General features: G+C 38.7%; 1 protein-coding gene across 7 annotated transcripts in view; it reads left to right on the top strand.

Moving 5' to 3' along the window:
- Positions 1-3,297: 3,297 nt before the first annotated feature.
- The window catches only part of PDE5A (phosphodiesterase 5A), a 65,520-nt gene continuing 43,194 nt past the window's right edge, over positions 3,298-25,623 (top strand). The window contains exons 1-4 of one of the 7 annotated variants that reach the window (XM_067297653.1): positions 5,013-5,312; positions 13,461-13,637; positions 17,500-18,082; positions 19,588-19,677. In XM_067297653.1, coding sequence (XP_067153754.1) covers positions 17,504-18,082; positions 19,588-19,677 — 669 coding nt within the window. In that variant the 5' untranslated portion in view covers positions 5,013-5,312; positions 13,461-13,637; positions 17,500-17,503. The other 6 variants (XM_067297650.1, XM_013951652.2, XM_067297651.1 and 3 more) reach the window with 6 other exon arrangements.

The raw sequence follows: 25,623 nt of genomic DNA, 5'->3' as shown, positions 1-25,623 counted from the left end.
AAACCATATAGAAATGAATTACTATTTCAAATAAACCTATATTTATTTTAAGTAAATATAGGCTGTCTTTGAGCATAAAATATCACATAAATAAATACTTTTTCTCTGACTGTGTATTTCCATATTTGTTCTTACTAATGATCATGAGTTAGCAGCATCTCTACTTTATGTGCCTTGGACATACAAAAACCCCCACATTCTTCTCTCCGTACATTACAATGTTTGTAGAGCATACAAATGAAGACTTCAACTAAAAAGCTTTACTATCAAACAGTCCTGCTACAGAGTGGCCTTTTGCTGGAAAAGCATTCTGGCTTCTATACTGAGCTCTCAAGCATCCTGCTTTGCCACAAATAGCTTTTAAATTTGAACTGGACTTATTTATTTGTACATCATTACCACAAATCCTTTTCAAGTTTACAGCTACTGCACATCAATTCTATCATCTGAGCTCTGGAATCAAACTGGAAACCTGGGTGTGAGCTAAGATACATGGAGCTTTTTCAGAGTGCTTTGCAAGCCAAAATTATGGAAGGCTTTTTCCACTTTTAGCATTCACTTCTTTGTTATGTTTGGTCCTCATCCCCTCCTGTCACCTTAAAAATCAAAACAGCATGTTCATTATTATTCATGGAAATTCATAGGATACAGAGAAAGTATCCCTTTTTTTCCCCCAACTGTTCCATTCATGTTTCTTTTGGGAAAGACTATGCTATTCTTCGCTTGGACAGCAGTCTTTTGAACTGATGCTCTACCATTGAGTTCACGGGAAGATAATCCTCTGCACTGGTTTTAGTGATTCTTATCTATAGGCTAAATAATGACTTTGCTGTCAACCCTGGGCAAAGCACACAGTGCTGGTGCACTGCACAACTCCCCCCCGCTTTGATAAACTATCGTGTGTATACTCTCCCAGCCTGGGCGGCCATTCACAGTACAGGCAGCTTCGCCCTAGCATTCAGGTGCCTTGTGGCATGTACAGGGAAGTACAGGGATGTCGTACGCTTACTTCTCGCCTAGCCTAGTATTTAATACTACATTTTACAGTGCTCAGTACAGTACATATCTGTTCTTGACTGGGGCTTACTGAATGTTACTATAGTAGAAATGTTAATTCCTATTAGTGCTACTCCTAATTATATGAAATGAGACAGTATGTATTGGACCTGACATAATTTCATTGACCGTTACCTTGTTATTCTCCTATGAGACAGAGAAGATCCTATCCTGCTCCTTAAATACCAGTCATTAAATTATACATTTGTATTCATCCTTGTGTATACAATCTCTTTCTGTCTCTTTACAGAACAGATTTTTCCATGCTCTTGGTCATTCTTGTTTTTCCTCTCTAGAGCTCCCCTGATAATTCTGCAGTAACTTTTTGAGAGGGATGAGCACTAGTGTCCTCAGCATACCACATGAGACCATCCAGGGAAAGGCATTTTACATATTTATAAAATCTGCATTTTATAATTGCATATTTTGCATATCTGTTATATTTCTTATGCATTCTAATATAATGTTATTTTCCAACTGATGTGTCTAGCACAGAAGCTGTTATTGCCATGTCTAGTATAGCCTCAAAACTCCTTCCCTGAAATGAAACAGTTAATTTGGAGGTCTATGAGTTACGTGACTGGTTTATTTTCTTTTCTTCTAACACACAATACTTTCCAGGTTTTGACACTGAACATCAACTTCATTTATTGTCATGTTGTCTGTTTATGATGTGGTTCGCTTGAGCATTCTGAATTTCTCTGTTGAAAGATTTCTCTTTGCCTTGATTAGTGGCTTTACTCCTGCAACATGTCTTACTGGTTTATACTTTATCTTCCCATTTTGCTCTTTGGTCATCATGCACATTTCTGCTGAGATTCGCTTCATAACAGAATTATGTTCATGTAAAACTTCCCTTTTTATGTGCCTCATATCACAGAGAAATTCTTAGAGCCAAAAGACACACATGCCCAAGCAAGTGAGGTTTATGCACAGATGTTACACAAGGACAATGGAGGAGAAAACTTTTCCCCCAAGCTTGTGGACAGGCTCTTAATCCCTTTGCTGTGAAGCTCCTGCCATTGCCTCTGCTCACACTGCAGAATCCCCCCTCTCCTGCCAGGAGCAGGAGCAGAGTCTCTATACACACCGCAAAAAAACTGAAAAGTGTGCAGGGATGTCTGCTTTACCTAAAGCTCACCACCTTGCATATACTGCAGGGGATTAAGGGACGCAGAAAGCATTACATACATCTATGATATTTTTCATTTGATCAATGAGGAGAATCATTCTGAAGACCCTGTATGTCCCTTTCCACAGAAACATGCTGCTATTTGTCATTCATGTCTTAGCTTCAAAGATATTGCATGTGAGGACATAGGATGCATGTTATTAATTATACTTTATATAAGGTCTTTTGTGATTGGAGATGTAAATTATTATAAATGTGTGTGTGTATATATCTGAGAATAGATGAAGTACAATACATGAAAGTGATGCTCAGCATTAATCCAAATTTTCAAACCTGGTTGTCTAATGTTAGAGAAAACAGGAACTGTGAGTCTGGAGCAACTTCAAAGCCAGGTGTGTTAACCAAATGTCTAAAACGGATTTAAAAGCCTGTCGGTAGACACAAAGGATGCAAACCCCAGAATACAGTACTTACATTAAGGCTGAGTTCTATCAGAGATCCACATCCAACAGTGAAATACTCTAAAGGGACCTCTGATTTACCCCATTCTCTAAGCAGGCTGAAACAGGCCACACCTTGAAAACTGTGAAGTGTGTGTGTGTGGGGGGGGGAATCCTGTTGCCAGGTTCAGGGAGAATAATCTACTTTTCCTCAGTGTCCCATTTTTTTCCTCCCCTCCGGGATGCCCGCGCAGATCGCCCAGCAGCACGCCCGGCGCACACGAGCCGCCCGGCCGCGGCCGCGCACCCAGACGCCGCCGCCCGCTCCCCGGCCGGGCTGCGGGCTGCGGGCGCCGCGCTGCGCCGCGCTGCGCTGCGCGCTGCCGCCGCCCGCGCCGCCCGGGCTGCGGGCTCCCCCCGGCGCCGGGACCGGCGCTGCGGCCCCGGCCCGCGGCGGGAGGTGGAGCCGGGCGCGCCGCTGCGGGAGGATGCGCCGAGGTTCCGCAGACGCGGCGCGGCGCCGGAGCCGGAGCCGGAGCCGGGGGCGGGCGGGGGCTGAGCGCGGCCTCCTGCCGCCCGCGCCGGGCAAACACCTGGGAGCGGGGCAGAGGCGCGGGGGGGGCGCTGGCTCCCGGCGCGGCCGCCAGCAGCGCGGCGGCGGGAGCGTCTCCTGCGCGCCTCGGCCTCCAGTTAGCCGCCAGGCCGGGGCGGGGGAAAGCACCGCCACCGCCACCGCCACCGACGAGCGGCAGCGGGACCGGGCGGCGCGGAGCATGGAGCGCGGCTGCCCGCCCCCGCCGGAGCAGGAAGCGGTGGAAGCGTGGCTGGACGATCACTGCGACTTCACCCGGTCTTACTTTGTTAGGAAAGCTACGAGGTAAGGACACAGACAGGCGGCGGACGGAGACAGATCCTTTCAGGAAAAGGTCGCTCTTCTTTTCCCTTTGCTGTCCTTAAATAAATAATAAAAAAAGAGATTCCCCCAGCCCCCGCCCTCGAAAAAACTGAAACCAACAAGCGGCGGCTTGTTTCGCTGCTGCCGGAGCTCGTGTGCGAGCGGCGCGGCGGCTTCCCCGCGGAGCTCTCCACGCGCCGCACGCTTCCCGAGCCGAGCAGGGCTTTTCTTCTGGGAAGTTACAGCCCCAGCAGCGGGAACTTTACGTGCAGTGCACTAGCAGATTTATGAAGCTGTCCCAAACTCATATCTCGCTGCCCTGGATTTTTTTGCCCTTGTTGTTTTAAAGCCTACATAGTCCATCTACTTTACAAGAATATTCATGATAGCAGGCACTATCTTTTTCCCAGCCCTGCAAACTAGATAGAAATATGCCGAAGCCTCAGATAACATCTAATCTCTTCGGGCTGAAAGGGAGATTATGTCATTACTTAGTAGTCTCAAAACAAAGTGCTGCTCTTAAAGAGCTTAGTGGACCTGTAGGCTTGTGAGCTTTTTGACATCTCAGCAGCGTCCAGACGGGCGACTCGGCCGGAGAGGGTGAACGCGTGAAGTGCTCAGGCAGCAGCTGCGAGGGCTTAAGCGGCCGCTAGCGCCGTGGCTGTTGCATTTGCAGCGAGAGCTCCAGCGACGAGGGGGAAGCGGGGTCCGCGCAGCCGGGCGAGCACCTCGCGGTGCCGTGACCAGAGCGCAGATGTGAAGGGCAGCGGGCTGCTGCAGCCGCGGACGCCGTGCCGCTTCCGCGGACGCCGCGGCAGGGCGGTGCAGCCCCGGGGCATCCCTGCCCGGAGGTGCCCGGCGGGCCGGGCCGGGCCGGGCCGGGCCGGGCCGGGCCGGGGCGGAGCAGCGGGGCCGGGGCAGCCGCGGACGTGTGCGCAGCTCCGCAGGGAGCCGGGCGCACCGGGGCTGCGCGGTGCCCCCCGCCGGCGCCGGGGGCAGGCAGAGGGCAGCGCAGGGCAGCGCAGGGCAGCGCAGGGCAGCGGGTGCCGCGCCGGGCAGTGGCTGCGCGGGGCCAGGCGCCGGCAGGGGGCAGCGCCGCGCCGCGCACGGCAGCGCAGGCAAGCACAGCCGGGACGTTTCCTCTCTTGCTATTTGAGGGTGGCTTCTCTCCTCTTTCCTCTTTTTTTTTTTTTTTTGACTTTTGCAAAGACCTAATGTAACGACCAGAAGAACTCGTCTGGGCTTTTTCACCTAGCTTGACATGCTGCCTTTTGGAGATAAGACGAGGTATTTGCTCACCGTTGCCACACTTCAGCAGTGGGACTTAAAGTTGAACCGAGTAAATTCAGCTATTTTTAGAAGTGGAGTCAGGTTTCCATTTTGAATATTTTCCGATAAACAAAGCAGTGGGGATGCAGAGCACAGGCGATCTGCGGCTCCCACGGTTTATCTTAGTGGAGAGCTCGAGTTAGTAAGTCTTGCGGTTTGTTCCTTGGACACACCATCTCCGCGGGCTTGCTTCTCTCCTGCTCGCGAGCTGCTTGCACCATCTGCTCATCGCTGCTGATTTACTTCTTTCCCAAGTCACTTAGCAGGGATGGATGCATTTTGAATGAGTTTTGCTGCTGTTCCTCTCTGCATGGGATGGGGCGGTAAGAAGATAAATCCCCATTAATAATTGACTCGCAGCAAGCTAGGAAGCTTCAGGGGTCACCTGCTTTCTTGTGACCATCTGTCATGCGGTCCCCTTCCTTCTTCTGCTTCTTCCTTAGGTTCATTTAACAAAAAAGTAATAAAAATGTATTTTAAAATGTCTTTAAAAATGTTGATTAAAAAAAAAAAGACTGCATAGGTGTAACTGATGGAAGTAGTTAACTGATATTCTACAGAACACTAGTGCATGGTACGTAACTGAAGGGTAGCTAGTTTGCCCAGGAAATAGGGTGTTAGCAGCTTTGAGAAGTAGCATTTTATTAGTTCAGCTTGCCACACTTCCTTTGGAAACTGGAAGTAGTATTGAACAAATATGAATAGTAATTAATAGTAACCGCTGTGTCAGATTTGTTTTCCCTATGGAGAGGTTTGGTTAGTCTTTTTTCTTTAATGCTGAGGCTGAGTTTTGTGTTTGCGTAGGTCTGAAATAGGCAGTAGTTCACAAAGTACAAGTCAGTCATGTCTCTGTGACGGCTACGCTTCTGCATTTAGAGAACGTTTTGCAGAAAAAAAATGGTTGAGTTTGAATTCTTGCTGGGCAACAATTCTGTTTGTTTTTACAGTGATGGAAACATCGCGTTAGTTTTGGAACTATCTGCTCTTCTGTCTTGCATGGAACTTTGTTTTTGTTTTTTACTTACTGTTTAAATAGAGAACTATAAATATATAAGTAGTAATACCTTATGTGTCAGTCTGTATTTGAAAAGACGAAGTTATGAGTTAGTTGACTGTGTGTCGATTCTAATTTTATTCACTAAAATGATACCTCATAAGCCTGAGCACTTTGAAAGTACTGATGTACTTCAGTAAGAGGTTTAATGTTTTACATTGTAGTGATATTTTAGAGTTTGAAAAGAAAAAAAACTAAAACTTTTGTCATGCTTTGTTTTAGTTGAATCATTGTATGAAAACAATGCACTGAACAAAGACTATGCTGTTTCATGTTTTGGTTACCTAGCATTATGTTTACTCTGTCAAGTAAAGCAGCATTCCTTGCAAAAGTTTCAACTGTTTTCTAATCTTAATTTACTGCTGCTCATTTTTGTTTTGCTTCATAATATGCCTAAATTCTCACAGGTCTTGCAAGCAATTAACCAGGAAGTTAATTAATTTGGTAGCTCATGGAGGATAGATGCATATACCAGCTCACATTGCTAAGTATAATTGTTAATGGCAAATGATGGTTCTGTATCTGTTTTTCAAATATTCATACACAGGAGCAGGAACAGATCACACAGCTCAACCATTTATTATAGAATGATATAAGCCCTTTCCATTGATAGCAGTGAGCTTTGTATCACAATTTAATTTAGCAGTTGCATTTTATGATAGGTATTAAATTATTTGCACATGGTATTCTTTTCTCTGTAATTAATTAATTCTTGCAGTGCTTTATACAGTAGTTCTCTTGCTAATTCCCACATGAATAATTGTTTGTAGAATTAGGTGTTTAATCAGTCCTTCTAAAATAAATACTTTGGGTGGTCTTATGCCTGCAGATTTTGGCTTTTTTATAAGCATGGCAGTCACATCATCTTGTTCCATTTTGCATAGGTCAGTTTGATATTAATGTATCTCTTCATCATTTAAAGAGAGAACATCTTCTGGTAGGGTAACACTTTGAAAGAAAAAGTATCTTTTTATTCACAATTAGTTTGCATTAACTACTTCTCATAACCTGGGTGAAACAACTTTCAGAGCTGATAGGCTCATCAATCAATATTCTGGATCCTTGAGGAGGTCTGCAGGTCTCCTATTTAATAAATCTGCATCTGCTTTTCTCCTCTCCCCTAAAATGTCTTGGAAAAGATAATTATATCCAGAGAGCTTACACCTTATATTTTGATCCTGAAAAGCCTTGAGGGAGGTTGATAATGTCTGCAATCAAGCCACATTAATGCCTTCTTCAAGTCTTTGGTGACTAGGTGGACTGATAAATTCTGTGATAAAGCTATGGTGAATTGACTTCCACCTGTAGAGTGCAAGGCTGCAATCCTGCAAACATGTAAATCCAGATGAATTGCTTTAAATTCATGCCTCCTTACAGAATGTGAATAAATTGTGATCCCTTGAGTAGGAAGCTACAGAATCTGTTACAGGTTTTTTACTTTATTTTGTAGCAGGGAGACAAGAGGTATACAGGGAGTATATAAATAGGCATTATCCATAAAGTGTTACAGTATGATCAAAGTGCAGAGAAAGAAAGGGGAAATACATGGCCAAGCACACTCGGTGAAGTTTTATCAGAGATGAATTTGGTTCACTTTGTGATTCAGTTTGCTGGCTGACAAACCTTCTGGCTGGAGGGTTTGTTATTGCAGACTTAAGAGTTCATGAGTTCCCAAATGCCTAGTTCCTACTAAATTTAAACTATTTCTTTTATTCCTTCCTTGATTTCGGCTCACCTTGTTATTTTTTCCCTTTCAAAGTTTTAGAATTGTGTATCTTACTTTGGCTTCCCAGAAAGCAGAAATGTTTCTCAAGTAAACAAATTCTTCTGTTATATTGTGTCTTGTGTTTACCTATGCTGCTGTTAAAGGCTCTTCGTAGTTGATGTTACAATTATAATTCTTCCGAAGCTATTAAGTATAATTAGATGTTATAAGGGCATAGCCTGTAGCCCTTGTCACAAAATCGTACTGCATTTATGGCTGCATCTACTACCCTTTTTGTCTTCCTCAAGTTTTATCTTTTTATATTCCTTAAAAAAAAAAAAAATCACTGTCACATTCAAACTACATGCTTACTGTAACCGTCTATGGAATACTTCTGTTCTGTATTTGACCTGCTTGTCCATTAAAAATACAGATGTGATTCTCTTTTTGTGCTCTTTGCACACGCAGGCAGCAAACTACTGAAACAGTAGAAGTAAAAACTCTGCTCTCAGAGGCAACTGCATTGTTCCAGACACTGTTTCTCTGGTTTCCTAAATGTACAGCATGATAGATGCAAATTGTTAAACCAAGTCTTGTATGGGTCTCACTGGAAAGAGCGTTATTTATTATAAATACATCTTGGCTTATTAAGCATGGCTGGGAAACATTTACAAATGAATTAAGGTGGAGTTGTTTTTGGAAAAATAAATGTTCCCAATAGCATGGTACTTCATGGCGCTTCACTGAGGATTCCCGAAGTGGCATTCACTAGGAAACTGTACTTTAGCTGGCATTCAGAGATTGCACAATTTGAATGTATTGATTAAATTTATAGCTTTACTCTTATTGATGGTTGGTGGACAATCAGTTTGTAATGTGCTGCCTGTAGTATCAAGTTGCTGAGGACATTTGCCTTCTAATCTCCGTGTCTAGAGGGCTTTCGGAAAATGTCTTTCATTTTGAGCTATCTGATGTTTAACTTCATAAATATGATCTGTCCTATGCATTATGTCATTGTTTTGTTTGGTAATATTTGTGTGCTTAATTATTTTCCTGATTGAAAGGAAATTAGGGCATTTTTGGAGCAAGTGTGTGAAAATTCAGATTATCAAACATAGAACTATTTAAAATTTTCTACTTTGAAATATGCTTTGGATATTTATTTTTCATAAAAATGTTACTGCCATATGAAAAAATACTAATCCTAAAAATATACAGGTATGAGCCATAGTCACCCCTAATGTGACCTTGGTAAGTAGGCAGTGTTTTTTTTTAAACTTGTATGATTGAAGGGCCCCTAACAATTTTCCAGTGGAGGCACAGAATCCTATGCAAATTGTTTAAATATGCTGAAAATGGACTTTCTTTTCTAAGTTTGTGAACCGCTTAGAGGACTCACTGATCCTTTGGAACATGGCTTGAAAACCACCAGGAGAAGTGGTGTTAATGCAGGGCTCTGAATATTTTCTTCCACTTATATATTTTTATTAGATGCTTACAGGGCTTTTCTGAGAAAGAATAAAAAGGTTCATTTCAATGAAAATATTGGAAAGTATTTTCTTGTACATTTAATGATCTCCGTGGCTGTCTCACTCATAAATAGTCTCCACATCCTTATTCCTTTCTCAGTAACTGTGCAAAGTATTAAGATCATCTCAAAATACTTTAAAATCCTGATTCAAAAAGCATTTAGGAAAGTAAGGAATGTTACCGACATTAATAAAGTTGTAAATGCATATTTTTGGCATCTACTCTTGGAAGTAAAGTTAGGTCTGTGCCTAAATATTTTGGGAACAATGTCTAAAAAAAACAGTTACTGCAGACTGAAGAGATTGACACTTCAGGGAACAATAAGAAATCACTATATAACAATTTACATCTTTAATTCCCAAACAGCCATAACCTGATTTCCTGGCTATAAACTAGTGCACCCTTGGTAGTGAGCAGCCACAGGAGAACATGCTTTTACCACTTACTGTTTGCCTTAGGTAATAAAGAAACAAACAGGCATGCACAACACTGATTAAAATGCAACCGGTAATCTTTAGAGGAAAGGGAAAAAAGATGGGGTGAACTACTTTAACAGTTAACAGCTCTTTTGCCTTCTTTTGTTTCAGGATAACTTTAGTATGGTACTATAGTACTTGTGATAATGCCAAAAGGCATCTGAAATCTTATTTCCATTCCTATTGCTGTTAATGGCAAGACTTTAGAGAACAGGGCCTAAGTTACGGGTAAGGGGGGAAAAAAGGTGGAGCTGAGGTATTCATTGCCTTTGTGAGAGACAAAAAAGTTTCACACTTTTATTTTTAAATTGTAGAAGTTCATGGAAGTTTTTTGTTGGGCTGCTGTTGAAGAATCATCACAATTACTAGTTGCTTAAATGAGGAGGACATTCACATGATTACACAGGATTAGGACAAAGACTATATATGTAAAATAAGAATACCACATCAATCTTATTTTGAAGCTGAAGTGAGACTTCCACAGTGTATAGACATTGTTCTAGCTGTTTGCACGAGGATAAAAACTCATGATATATCACCTAGTATGCCTTCAGACCAAAGAAAGTATGTCTGAATATTATAATGCACTGCAGGCTCATCTGAATGCTAGATTAAAACTGAATTGTGTGGGAATATATGATCAAGTGTTACAAACAAAGCAATTTTATACAGTACATTCTTGACTCAAGCAAACATGCTACAACGTATTTTCAATTTCATTATTAAAAAAGGAAGTTTTTGCTTTTGTCATGAACAAATATAATTATTAAAATCACAGTACAAGTCTTTCTTTTCTTTACTGACAAAAATATATATAAAATTTACATGATTTATACGATTTACTTAAAAAAAAAAAAAAAAGCATTAAATACAAAAGGAGGTATTTGCAAAATGCCAGAAAATAAGCCCTCCTCAAAGGGTCCTTGTGAATGACTCAATGGTTGTAATTTCACATTAGGTCTGGCACTGAAAATATAGCCACAAAATATATTTGCTTAGTAAAAGATATATATTTTCCCATTTATTTGTGCATTACGGTGAACTCACCCCGTGACAGAGGGCCAGCCCAAAGCCTCTGCACCACTTAGGTCCTATTTAAGCCCTATTTCGGGAATTTAATTGAAACTGAAGTGGTGCGTAAGACTTATCCTAGGCCTCCAGACAGGTGTGAACTTAACTCTTAATCCTCTTTCAGCAAAGGCACCAGCAAAAGTGTCATTGCTTTCCACAAAGAAATGATTGGGTCCACAGTTATTTTTAAGATTTTGAGCCTGGAACAAGAAGTAAACATTTGGAGGAGAAATAAAAGGTCATGTTTTAGAATTTGACCTTCATATCCCCGAGGTTTTATTTTGTCTTTCTTTGTACTGTGAATAGAAAGTCCCTTCAAGGGAGGGATAGCTATTCTTGTGAAAAGTTAGGCTTACAGTTTGGTTGCTAAAAAACCCTTGAAAATGGCGAAGAATAACCAGTTAGTGCAAGCCCCCCATTTCTAATACTTTTGTTTCAAATAATAAATCAACCTCTGTCTCCTATTTTAAAATAATAGTAGCATAAGACAAGATTTATATGAATACATAGTTCTAGAAAGTTGTTAATTTCACTCTTTTGTAATCATGGTTTGAATCAAGAATTAAAGTTTTTCATTTAGAGCTGGATTCAAATAGAAGTCAATTGGTCTGCTTGTATGTTTACAGTTAAATGTATGTTTATATGTTTGACTGAGTTGTGCCCCAAAATGGACACCAACTTTAAGTCATACTTTGTGTTCAAAAACCATTTGCCTACCACTATTAGAAATAGCATCTCAAGTAACTACAGCCTGGAAGGGTTTAAGGAAAACAATTTAAGGAAAACAGTCTTTGTCAATTTACTTTTTGAGTTCATTTAATAGGACTTTGTATATAGTCTTTCTTACTATTTCCATCTAATGAGGCCTTATATAGTTTATTTAAATCTTTCACATAGCAAGAAGGGAGACAAAACATTTAAAACATCACTATAAAATAGGAAGTACTGGAAAGAAAATGAGAAGGCAAGGTTAATATCCAAGTGACTTTCAAACTCATTTGTTAAAATTGGCTAGATCTCAAGTTGTTGCTAACCCTTTAAATGATTTCTATGTCTAAATTATGTCAAGGCCTAGGAAAGAAGTTGTAGACATCTAGTGGTTATTTTAAGGAAGGCAGTTGAGAAAACAGTTGGCTTGAAACATCGTTGACTTGCAGGATGAGGCTGCAGGAACACAGCCACTCGAAAGCTGGCATTCCGTAGTAGCAAGTTTGGGTCAAATGCCTCCCCTGAAGTGTATTAGCAGTAACTGCTGGTTTGAATGAAAAATTAGCAAAACATTCTACACAACTGATGCTGCAAAATGCTCATTAAAACCCTGCATGTTGTAGATATGAAAGATGTTTCAGCAGCAAAGAAAATATATTGGGAATTATTTGTTGTTTCACTGAAATCCACTCATTACTGACTGCTTCTGTGGCACAGTAATTATTATGCATCTTCTTCGGGCAAGATGAATAAGATACAGTATACTACCCTAGCCACATCTTAGTATTCATTTTGTGCTCTGCTTTTGCATGTTTTGTCTAAAAATATCTTGGTGAATGGTCGCATTGATGTGGCCTTACTATGTAGCATAGTTACATGTGTTAGCAAGGCAATCATAATTTGTCTGCAACTCATTAAACATCTTCACTAATCTTTTGAGAAGATCAGTATGCTGTGTATTTTGAAAATAAGCACAATGAAGATGGGTTAAAGAAATTATTTAGTATTCCCAGTAACAGTAATTAGTGTCAGGTCAGCATGGTTTGATAGGTAAAGCACAGGAAATAAAGCAAGCTGTGATTCTGTTCAGGTCTAGCATGAGCTGGCTCAAGCCATGTGTCTTCTCTGCATCTGTTTTCTCACCCACTGATTTCTATTTTTGTTGCCTATTCATATTGAAAACTTCTTGCTCCAGGGACAATTCTACTTTCTGTGCTGTATTTAACAAATTAGGTTCAAAAAATTTAAATCCTCTGAAGTTTCTGAGTTCTAATGTAATGCAGATAATAAATGTGTAGCTGTATACAAGTGATTAGAGAGGGAAGAATCACATAATCATTTTTGTTTTGTTCAAATGTTTTATCTTCCATTGTACTTTCATCCCTTTCCCATCCCCAACTCTCCAAAATTCCTCTCCCATTTTATCATCTGCTGATGAGGTCACCTGCCAAATTCAGCAGTCACTATTCTCAGTTTCCTTTGAAGTTCTGCATTTTATAGAGGAAAGACTGGATTTGGCTAATGTAAAAGCCTATAAAAAGGTTAATTCACGGTCAGCTATTTCTGTTGATGACTTCTGGGATAAATTATGGCTTTCTCAAGCAGAGGCTTATAGTAAATAAGTAAATAGTAAAGGATGTATGCAGCACATGAGGAACAGACACACATGGCTATAACTCCTCAAGACACAGTGATTGAAAGGCTATACTGGGATGGAAACATAGTATTGGTTTGAACTATACATGTAGATCAGTATGGATCAGTATTTGTTCCTGTTTAATACACTCCTATAACTCCTAAACTTACTTTAACAGTCTCTCTCTTACAGCAAGGGTCTGGTCCTTACCATCAGCTCTTGACAATACCAATGCTCACTGAAGACTACTCATCTAAATAGTTACAAGTATTTGTTCCTTAATGTAGCCCTTTCATGCATAGCGCTTGTTACTAATTTTCAGTAATATCACTTGCGGTTCAATATGTGTCTGGTATTGGACTAATTCTGTGCTGAGAAAATAAGTCATGTTTGTAAGAATACTCTTCTTGTCAAACTTTGTTAAATAGGATGGAATATCAACAAGCAAACACATGTCAAGACCTTCTCTGATATAGTTTAAATGGATTTAGAATACTATTTTACATTTCAGTTAATGTGAAATGCTAGTTTTTCCACTCATGTATACAACTGTGCAAGTAAAAGGAGCTGAATAGTTTCCTTGTTAGAAGAGGCGTGCAGTAAAGGTCAGTGAAAACTGTTCTTATTCCAGCTAAATGTGAACAACTTTACTGTTGCCTAAACTGAAATGCCTAAATGGTTTGAAGTTGAAGAACATGCTTTAAACAGTATAGTTGAGGATTTTTTTGTTGTTACTAATGTACACAGCTTTTTGAGAATCGCAGGCTGTTGGCAAGTTATTGGACTGCCATCTAAAAGACATTAAGGGGGAGAGGAATGTTCCTCATAATTGTACAGCTCTACAAGGAAAGTAACATAGCATAATATAAAGTTCTGTTCAATGTTGAAGTGCTTTATAAATAATGCAGATGCCTAATACATAGTCAGTCCTTATTAAAGAAATGTGGTTACTTTCATGGGAGAGGTTTTACAGTTATGTCCCACACCCCTCAACAATCTCCGTAAGTTAGAGAAGCATTAAAATGCTTATTTTACACAGTAAACAGCCAAGGAGGTAAAAGCAAATTATCTCATCACCACAGTGTGAGAACTGGTATTAGAATACAGAATACATTGTTCTTACTGATTATTACTATTCCACTATTAAGGCTGGGGCACGTGACATGACACTTTAAATAAAATGACAGGTTTCAACTGATAAACCAAATTTCTGCTTTAGCTTTTGCTTTATCCACAATGGGTACCTGATTCTTTCTCTGCCCTGTATCTTACATCAACACATCTACCCATGTAACTTCACTGGAAAACACAGCTAGCCAAAATGGTAGCATTTTCTATCTTTTTCCCTCAAGCACAAATAAGCAGAGAATCAACTTCCTGTAAAAATTGCTGTCACTCAGCAAGTAAGTACAGCTTTACACGTGTGCATTTTCAAACATGCCTAGACAAAGTACACAGCTTCCTACACCTAATCACTGACTAGTTTAAAAAGACTGTTCCATCTGATACTAGTTCTTACTGTCATGTCTAAATCTTATTTTACAATAATGCCAGTCCTGAGTGTTCAAAAATCAAGCCAGCACAGGCAATCATGAAACTGACTCAAGTCATGAGCCTTTTTTAAAAAATGTTGATTATTCTCTATTTACTTTCCTGTGTCTGAGGCTTAAAATGCACCTGACTCACATTTTTAGGTGGTTCTCTGCAGCCTTAGTGCTAGATACTAAATTTTGTTTAGAAAAAAATTAAAATTACCAATTACTTCTCTTCAGGAGATTAGATTAAAAAAAACCCCAAATATTACACAACATACACTATTGCAAGAGTTATCAGCACTGATTTCAAAACTCATGATGTGTTTACATTCAAATTTTGTACTTTAACCTGTTTAAGTTTCTTAAAGATTTTTTAGTCATTTTCATCACTAATTTTAATTGTTTTCTCCTACAATTAAAATGAAATTTTAAAATGTCATCAAATTAACTTCTTATTTTGACTCTCACTGAAACAGCTTTTGCAAAGGTGATGATACTGTTCCAGTCAAAGTATAATATTATGTATTTCAGTAATACAAAGTCACACCTCCCACATTCTTATATCTATGCTTTAAAGTACTACAAAGAAATCCTGTTAAAATCGGAGTCTTAATAATATATTAATTGTTCCTTTTGTTTCTTCACTGCATGAAATATTGGGATGAAGTGATTCTTAACAAATATATATATATATTACTGCTGTAATAAAGAAGGACATTGGGAGCTATTAATATACTTAAAAAGCAGAGTTTACTTTCCTTAAAAATAAGTAGCTAAGCAATGAATGAAAACTCTTTCCGAATAACAATGGAATTTCATTGTGTTCTCTGGCACCATGTTTCCAGTAATTGGACTAGCTTAAGATTGCTGGGGAATTTATCATAGATGTTGATTGAGATATATTATTGGTACAGCAAGAAGTGTTCCAGGAGCTTCATGGAAAATGTGAAAACATGGAATGAAATCCTACCTCTGTGGAACTCAGAAGCAAAAATCCCTCTGCCTTAACTGCATCCAACATTTAATTCAGTGCTTTTGGACAAACAGCCTTAACAACTCAAGACCCTGATCATCAGAAGATTCACAAATGTCCTATATGACTACACTGGCCATTCAGCCTTGAAGATCAGTAAGACTATGAATGGTATTAACCATGTTTGTAAGGTTCTGCATGATCAGGAACATAGTAAGCAGACAGAGTCCAAAGTAAAGAATATTCTATCACCTATTTATTTGGAGTTGCATCAGTGTGAAGAAGACAAGAATTTCATTCTACAGTGCTGTATTGAGTGAGAGTTACCTCAGTCAAACACAGTTTTAAGGGGAAAAAAACTACCAGGTAGTTCACACCAAAGTGGAATGTGTGCAGTAATATCATGTCTTTCTCTTGCCCAGGTGCTCCCGTTACACTTGCATTATTTTATAAATCTGTGATATTTAATTTTTCACACTATGTTTGCCTACGGTTGAGGCCTCCAAATCATACATGATTGCAAAATCTGAGAAACTCTTTCAAACCTTCCTAATGGAAGACAAATACCTTTTTTTCATATTGTGTATTGCTGTTAATAGAAATAATATCTGTGGATTTCAATCAGTTACTTTACTTTTGGTTAGCAGTTAATCATTTGCAGCAACCACCCGCACCACTGCATTCTACAACACAGTTGAAGCCATTCTGTAAAAAGCAAAGAAGGCTATGTACCGCGTTCTTCGTATTCAACATACACTAATGCATGTAACCGATCACTGGCTGACTAACCTGATTAATTTCCATGGTTTCATTCAGCTTCACTCTTGAAATTTCTGTCATCTGTTGAGCAAATAAAAAATATACCAAATTTAAAACATGACCACCATGAGACGTTTCCAAAAGATCAGACTTCTTAATAGGATTTTTGCTGTTCATAAGCCTATACTTTATGTAATTGAGAAAAAACATCTGAGAGCTGATCATGTGCTGTAAGGAAGATTCTTCACTGAATATATGAAATAAAAAGCCCCATGTTGAAAGATTTTGGACATGAAAATATTAGAGTGATAAGGAAAAGTACATTAATGTTACTGATAATGTATTTGCTTATGGATAATTCAGAAAAGCTGTATTTAGGAAGGATGTATTAGGTCTGTCAGTACAGCGCTTAGCTCATTTCAGAAACAGTTAAATACCAGAGATGGGTGACATTTTTTGTTTAATAGCAAACTCATCAAAAATGTCATTTTGGGGATATGCCATATTTTGGGTTGAAGTAGGCAATGAGTTTCATCTGGAAGGAAATGAGAGAGATGCATGAAAACAGCCTGTGTTTTCATTATTTTGAAGGGGTTTGAATCAGAATGTTTCCTTCTGATAGTTTTTAAGCAAAACTTCTGTACTTTGAGTCTAAAACCAGCATTCTTCATTAACGCTGAGAGGACATGGGGAAAGTTAACTTAAAAAATAGTTTACAGACAACATAAAAATAGGAGGGGTTTCAGGTGGCTTTGACGGAATTAAAGTTCAAAATGATCTTTTAAAAATGGAGAAATGGTCTGGAAAAATAGGATTAAAACAGAAAGTTTGTTTATCTTATCTAAAGAGTTCTACATCTTAGGAATGGGAGGACCAGAACTTTCCAAGCAGAAAATTATGGTGTAAACTTTTGATCTTTTATACTCTAAAAGATGCCACCTAAGCAGTCATCCCCTGCACTATTTAGTTATTTCCTCTGAGCAGAAATAGTTTCCTTTTTTGTGGGGCATAAAACATTACTGCTTAACCTTGACTTAGTGCTGGCTAAAACTGAAGAACATTGGTACAGAAAAGCACTAAAGGTGCACTCGGTGTGAAAAGGTTGAAAGTTATCCTCTTGGTAGTGTCATCTTTATACATTTATTGGTTCCTTATGATTTCTAGCTTACAACACTTACTATCTTTCATTTTGTTTTACAGAGAAATGGTTAATGCATGGTTTGCTGAGAGAGTTCACACCATCCCAGTCTGCAAGGAGGGAACCAAGACCCAGAGTGAATCCTGCTCTTGTCACCAGCCTGCCTGTGCTGAGACCACCAACGCTGGGACTCCAGCGAGGAAAATCTCTGCTTCTGAATTTGACAGACCCTTAAGGCCCATTTTTGTCAAGGACTCAGTAGGAGCAGTGAGCTTCCTCTCTGACTCTGAAAAGAAGGAACAGATGCCTCTGCAATCTCCACGGATTGGGACCAGCGCAGGGGATCAGTGCTCAAGACTCTTAGAACTTGTGAAAGATATTTCTAGTCATTTGGATGTCACAGCGCTTTGCCACAAAATTTTCCTACATATCCATGAGCTTATAGCAGCTGATCGTTATTCCCTGTTCTTGGTCTGTGAGGACAGCTCTAACGAGAAGTTTCTTGTAAGCAGGCTGTTTGATGTGGCAGAAGGCTCCACCCTGGAAGAAGCTTCAAACAACTGCATTCGCCTGGAGTGGAACAAGGGCATTGTGGGTCACGTAGCAGCTATAGGCCAGCCTCTGAACATCAAGAACGCTTATGAGGTAAACCAAGAAAATGTATCTTGAGTAATTTTTGACACTAGGAAAAAAACTCGTATTATCAGCTGATGTAACCTTGCCATTTTAATACACGTATTTGGAGCTACGTTGATTTGTACTAGTGAATATGCAAACCAGACCCCAAATTTCTATTATAATACATGTATTATATACACATGCATATACAGACACATTTACCTATGACTAATGCTAGAGGAATGGTAGCATCAAGAAAAATGATGTAAGTTGACATTAGCAGTCATGTTTTCAGCCCAGTCTTAACCAGTTTTGTGCACGCCAGTATTTGCATTTCCAGCTTTGGACACTTAAATGTTTACATTTCTGCTTGTATCAAGAACCAGGATACTTCTGTACCAAAATTGTGAGTATGAATAATTATCTGCAAAACTGCAGCCCCATGACTGAAAACACTTCAGAGAATTTTATCATTCCTAAGGCAGTAGGATCTGAATGAAGAAAAACAGGATGAATGTTTGAACTGTATAGGAGTCTCCCAAATGAAGTGATACTCAGCTTTTTGAATAATTTAAGACAAGGCTAGACAAAGAAATACAATCCAGCAATGGGAAAGGATTACATCTCTTTGTTCTAGGTTTTTCTAACATGCTGATTTTGTGCTTTGAATTTAGGGATTATGGAAATTTTCCTGAATTACTTACTTGATTAATTTATTAACTGATTAATCAAAGCATAGAGAGCTGAAAACTACCACTTATGATTGATCATTTCTTCATTAATCTGAGCATGTTTACACAGATGGGTGACATTACCAAGTTGTAATTTTCAAGAGTAACAAAGAGGGGTATGATTGGATATGTTTTAATTTTCCATAAACACTTATTTACTGGCTCAAAAACACTTGTTAAGCACATGTTTCCAGCAGGGTATCACCTGTCCTTATATTTTAAAAGTTCTTTCTTGAATTGGGACCATCATGCTGAATTTGAAATCAACTGCTGGAGAAAGAACAACAGTCTTTAAAAATAGTCTGTTTCATTTTAGTGAGATTAAAAAAAAAAATCAGAGTTTTATATCAATATCCAGTTGAAAAACAGAAACAAAATCTCCACTATAATCAAAAATATTAACCACAGTCATGAAACCTTGTTTCTCTGTGACTGTATGTGTTTCAGTATATTTCTGTAATTTCCTCTTGAAAATAAAAGCTACACTGAATGTGGTTATTTTGTATATAAATTTAATATAGTGATGGTCTGGGCTCAAAAAGGCTTTTCCTAAGGGTATTTTTTTTCTTTCTGACAGTGGTATTTATCCACAGGCACTCATGTTCCACATAAATGGTATTTTTTTCTTCTTGAAAAACATGCTGATAGTAATGACTTTATATAGTTGTTACTTAGTAATGGAACTGCTGTTATCCTGGGTAACAGTTAAATATTACAACTTTTTTAGTCTTTAGATCAGGAAAGAAAAAGAATGCATCTTTAAGCAAGTAGTTAGTTAATTATATTTTTCTCCTGTATCAGGATCCAAGATTCAATGCAGAAGTTGACCAGATCACCGGCTATAAGACTCAGAGTATTCTGTGTATGCCAATAAAAAATCACAGGGAAGAGGTAAGTTGCAGTATCTGCATCCCTTTATATAATAGTGTTTCCAGCTTTGCTAACTCATTAAAATTTTATTAGTTGTCAGTCATTAGAGTATAAAACCATCCCCTTTTAAAAGACTGTATGCTTATGATTGCTTGAATTTTTATCTTATCTAGTTCAGTAACATAAGCCAAATGGAGCTGTCAAGAAGAGTTTAACCCCAGATGCAGAAGCAGAATGCACGTGTTTAACTGCACAAGTGCCATTCCCAGGTCCTGCACCTGGTCTCTGTCACCATCCAAGTTTGCTGCACTTCTGCTGGGCTAGTTCAGTGCACACTCCAATTGCAATAAAGAGTTACTTTACTTTGGCTTAGATTATATCTAGATTTTTATCTTCAGATGATACAAATCAGTTTTTACCACCATCTAAAAGACTCTTTTTCACATTCTGTTAGCCAACTAATAAATTAAGAAGCATGTTAAGTGCTTAACATCAGGCATTTAAAAACACATATAGTGCTAATGTGATTCAGAAAAGTCATATAACTTTAAGGCAGATCACTCCTAATTTAAAATGATGTGAATCTGTTCTTTGCACTCTAGTGCAGATCTCCCACCTATGCTGCTACTCACGCAAGTTCTTCCTTCATGTCTGATACTCTTGCAATAAGGAGAGTTTTTTATTATGGACTTGTGCTTTTTTCTTGCACTGAGTAATTCAAAAGTGAATTCAATTAAGTCAATGAAAAAAATGGAATGGAAAGAAAAGTTTGCTATTTACTTAGGGAGATTTCCACTATTTTTCCTTTTTTTTTTTTCCCCTCCATACTGAAAAGAGCACCATTTAGCCACATCACCCGTTCTAATGCTTGCACAGCATAAGTCTTATCAGACTGCATCAGAGCTTTTTAGACAGAGATTTTCTCTCCTGCAATTCCTTAATTTTTCAAAGGATTTATAATTTGCTCCCAGAAAGTTCAAAATCCAAAAAGAAATGCTGCCAAGATTGATTTGAAGACATCATACCTTGTTCATCTTGCTCTTCCATTGTTTACTCCTCTTATGGAGTGTGTCACCTTGACTCCCACTGCACTAAACCTTTACTCATTAAATATACTGATTTAACTCTCGAATTATTTGATGTGGTGAATCTTACTCTAGCTGACCCAGATCATCAGGCAGGGTTTCTCATCCTAATCTACTGCTAATATTGGTTAAAAATATTTTCCAGTTTTTCCAAGGATAGTACTTGAAATTTGCAATCCACTACCTTAGAGACGATGCTTTTAGTCCTCCTCTCCAAGTCCCAACTCACTGCAAAGTCATTCCCCTTTCTAACCAGCAGCAGCCACTGCTGGCCCTGGGCCAGCCAATCAGCAAATCAGACGTTGTCAGAAGCACTGTCAGAGAGCAGTGCTCCATGGAAAAAAAAGCTGATGCAAAGCTTTGTTTCACCCAAGCCATCCCTTTTCTTTTTGTAGAATGGAAAAAACACTGTGCTCTATGTAATTTGGATCAGAAATGAATTACAAAATCCTGTTGGCTAGGGAGCATTTAAGTGCTTACTTCTCACCATGTCCTGATGGTAGGTGGGGGAGAAATAACAGCTGTAGTCTGTTGGTCAAATACACCGTGACTTGCAGGCTGAATAAACCTGCAATTGGCCGTATCTTCAGCTAGGTTCCTACTCCTAAGTGCATCAGGAAGTGGAAATGAAGCAGGTATTTGTTTATTTTGAAAACTTCAACCAACCTGAAGCTTGAGGGCAGTGTTACACTCACTCTTATATGCAATAAATCGGAGCAGCTGAACTATAAAATTTCTTATAGGAAAGAATGGCACTTTTAAAATTTTTCTGATTTTAAAGGCTCTACCAGAAGGTTTTCATCACTCTCACCATAATGCTTTTCTGACATGTTTCTGGACAGATGTTGGAGTCAGTGAATCAGTCCTTAATTTGCCATCTGCTTTCTGCTGCTTTTTCTGTTTAAAAAAATAGAGTGCTGGCTCCTCCCCCATTAAGAAAAACAGCCCCAAAGCCCCTCAAGTAGTATTGAGGCTAGTGAATGTCGCCTTAGCCAGGATATCAGCAATCACAGTCAAAAGATCATTCTTCTGTATCTGTATCTGGAAGTTCTCCAAAAATAAACACTGAGAAAGAGAAGCAACTGTTTTATTTTTTGTTTGTTTTGTATTGGTACTATTCTTTAAAACAAAAGAGTCAGCAATGGAGATGAAGAAAATCTCATGATGATTATTAAATCCTCTGGGCCTGCTGGAGCATGGAGATTTTTCCAGTAGATGTTTTTCCCATTTCTGTGAGGAATGTGAGCAACCGAAGTCCCACTTAAAAATAACAATTAATAAAAAATTCCATAGAAGAAGAAAAAAAACCCACAGTTTGTTCCACAGAAGATCTCATAAAAGGGACCCAGGAACTATCAGCAATCTTACCAAGAAAAAAGAAGTGTAATAAAAGAGTACTTTACTTCTTCACTTCACAGATGCACATGAAGAATGGAAACATGTTCATTTAATAGTACAAGAACTTTTCTCAGTCTCCTGCTTTACCTGTTCTGACTGAGTCTGTAGAAATGTCACATTTTAGATCCAGAAAATTCTGATTATATTCTTCAAGCTCAGATTATAGAGACTTTACAGTGCTAGCTTTGTAAAGAGTCCTCATTTTGCCATGAAAAATTACAAATGTAAACTGACCAAGATGTGCATCTACCTTCAGGGGCTTTGGAGAAAGTTCTGATATCTGTAAGCCACTGATGCACAATCTCTAAAATTCTGTCCATCACTTCTTATGCCAAAAGTATTGCTATATGCTGCTTACTGGCATGTTAGACTATAACATTTGATGTTTATGACTAGTAAAGAAAACAAGGAAGAAGAAAGGCCTCAAGTAATCTGAATTTTACTCTGCTTAAAAAGAAAAACAAAAAGGCTGTAAGTGAGATCATTTCAAGCTATTCACGTATTTAGAATTATCATATTGTAAGTGTGAAGCCATAGGAAAGATTTCATTTTGCTCCTGAAAGATTTTTCTCTTCTGTAACAGCAGATAATTGTATAACTAGACATCGCTATGACTGCTACTCTGATTATCAATGTGTATAACAGAAACACACCAAAACCTTCAAAGCAGACTTAATTTTTTTCCTCAGTAGTACTAAAAACACCAGTGAAAAGTTAGTATTAGCCAGCTCTTACCACAGAGTTACCATGGTTATTTCTTTTACAAGAGGAAACTGGTTTTGCTGGTCACAGGCTTTAGCTGTAGCTATTAATGCTAGCCATTTCAGTGCTACAGTTTCTTTTTTCAGAAATCAGGATTTTTAACACCAGCTGCAGAAGCCCTAAGTTTGTGGCAGTTTAGAATTTTAATCTCCACTGTGCATCTCAAAAAGAAGCTTTTCATTCCTTAATGTGGTGTGCTTTAAGCCTTTAATTTTCAGAAGCTCCAAATGCTACTGATTTGCCTACTAGAGTTCCTATAATAAAGTGAGTAAATGCAGTGGCATTTTCTTCTGATTTTGTTTGGTCTTGGATTCAGAGACCCAAAAAAAGGACTACAGAAGCTGTTGTAAATAATTATCACCCTTGAGGATTTCTCCATCTGGTTTTGTAGACCTTTATAAACAGTCATTATGAAAAAATTCTGACAGAACTGAATAGTGAATGGATGTCCTTAGTTTAAACCAACTTGAGGAGTTATCCAGAACTGATACAAATCTCAGCAGAGATTAGTTTTCTAATCATTACTTTAGTAAATGATTTAGAGTATCTGTGGAAAAGACAGTCCCTGATTTGTACAGTCAGCATAGTTGGCCTAGAATGTCTGTGGAAATGACATAATTTTCTGTTATGTCTATATTTTTTCTTTTGACTGCACAAAATAATTTCCATTAAATCCTATTTTCGTTTCATCTCTATTAAATACTGACCCTAATTAAGTAAGATTGAACTTCCTTCTAATTGGCTAGCTAAATGTTTCATTCTGGCAACGCTCACTCCAATTGTTTGGTTCATTTATTTTTGATTTTAACCTGCCATATCTCGTGTCACTGGGAAGCTCTTCCCAACAAGTCAGAAGTGTTTTTTTAAGTATCTTGCTGAACTTTATTTTATAAAAGTTAACCAGGCATGGTACTGTCAGCCAGCTGGGTAAGTTCTTTTCTCCCCCAGTGAAAACTTTGTTTAACACATCAAAGCGACTGCAGTAAAGGGTAGATACAGCCAAGCTAATTTTAAACAAACTAAGTTCCAGTAGCAGTCTTGCTGCAGGATTATGGAGATCAATATGGACTAAATAATTTGCTTCTTGGGAGGATTTTCAGCTTATGCTGAGACGTGTTGTAGTAACTAGACTGCTAGGAATTGTGTAGTATAGTTTCAGCATGAATATTAGAAGAGGATGTGAAAGTTGATTGATTAAAAATCAAAGTCTGTAAATACAGATCTGTCCCTATAGGATAATTTTATGAGCCTGAACCAAGGCTCCACAAGAGCAGGAGAGCAGAATAAGTCTCAAACCACTCAGCCTGTCCTCTCATTTGGATATTTTTGCACCTTTAAAACATGATAAAAGTTAAGTTTTCCTCTTCCTGTGATCATTCTTTGGATTAATGTCTCATTTTTCTTTGGGTGCTAGTTTTACAGACTCATAAAACCTTCTCAGGAAGCAAATCATATTCCGAAGTCTAAAGGAAAAAACAACAAAAAAGGGCACTAGCTGCCTGTAGAGCTGGAATAGCTTTCACAGATTTAGGCTTGTAATCTTAACGTACAAAAAATGCAGCAAGAAACAATCCAGATAAAAGTCAGAGCACAGCCATCATCTATAGGGAAACACTGCAGGTCACCTGCTACTTTTAGACGTAGGAGTCAGTTATTGCAAGAAAATAGTAAAAATAAAGGCCTCTGATAATTAGAAGAAATCTCTCTTTGTAATGTGGATCAGGCTTTATTAAATGGGATAACTGATACAGCTGAAGAAGAAAGGTTACAGAACAACTAGCAGCACTGGCAGATTGCCTGTGTTGCCAGAGAGAGTACTACTAGGAGAGCTGTGTTTTGACATGGTGGAACAGGTATAGATGGTGGCTCAGTTTCTAGGCTCAATAACTTTTTACCCTCTTTTGGGGGACTGATAATAAGAAAATGAACAATTTCCATTATCAGAATTGCTTTTCGTATTTGTGGTATGCCTGTCTTATGTGAACTGGATGGTAACTGACAAAGTGTTTGGTTTCTGATTCAAGCAGAACTTTTCTGCTGACTTTAAAGGAAGCTGGACCAAGGACTACGGTCCTTTACCTACAGCTTGTCCCTTTCCACCCACCCCTTATGCACTTCCAATACATCAAATCTGGATAAAGGATCTTGTTAGGAGCTGCACGGAACTGGGGTATATATATAACCTTGTGGTATCTTCCCTCCTACCTACGGAGTAAGACTGGGTGTAGGGTTCATGAAAAGAGAGTGAGTAACATTCAGCACAGCAGGTCACTGGCTATTTTAGGGATTTGGCCATAAACTTATAGGTATTTTAGTATAAGGAGATACTAATTATGTCAGTCCTTACACTCCCTTAGTCTTGGTTGCCTTCAGTCCTGAATTCTTCCTTACCTGTTTCTAGCTGTCACCCCCTTTCATGGCTATTTTTAACCCCTTTCTTGCCTACTAGTTTTGCCTTAGGTGACCAAGAGATATGTAGGATAATTCTGTAGGCATATTAAGAGAGTGACAAGAAATCAAAACATAAGTATTTTTGCTTTATGGCTATAGGACTCAGCTTTCAACAAGATTCACACATTGCCTGCTTGTTAAAGAATTAAGGAAAGGCAAAATATTGTGCCTAAGTGACTACAGTTCTTAAAAGAAAAAAAAAAAAGACAAACTTTTATTAGACTGCAGCAGTGCTTTCATTAGTAAGTGTTTGGGTGGACTGTCACTTTTT

Source organism: Apteryx mantelli, chromosome 5 (genome assembly GCF_036417845.1).
Source record: "Apteryx mantelli isolate bAptMan1 chromosome 5, bAptMan1.hap1, whole genome shotgun sequence".
NCBI classification, from domain to species: Eukaryota; Metazoa; Chordata; class Aves; order Apterygiformes; family Apterygidae; genus Apteryx; species Apteryx mantelli.
The sequence above is the reverse complement of the archived record's forward strand: the minus strand, read 5'-3'. Positions and strand labels throughout refer to the sequence as shown.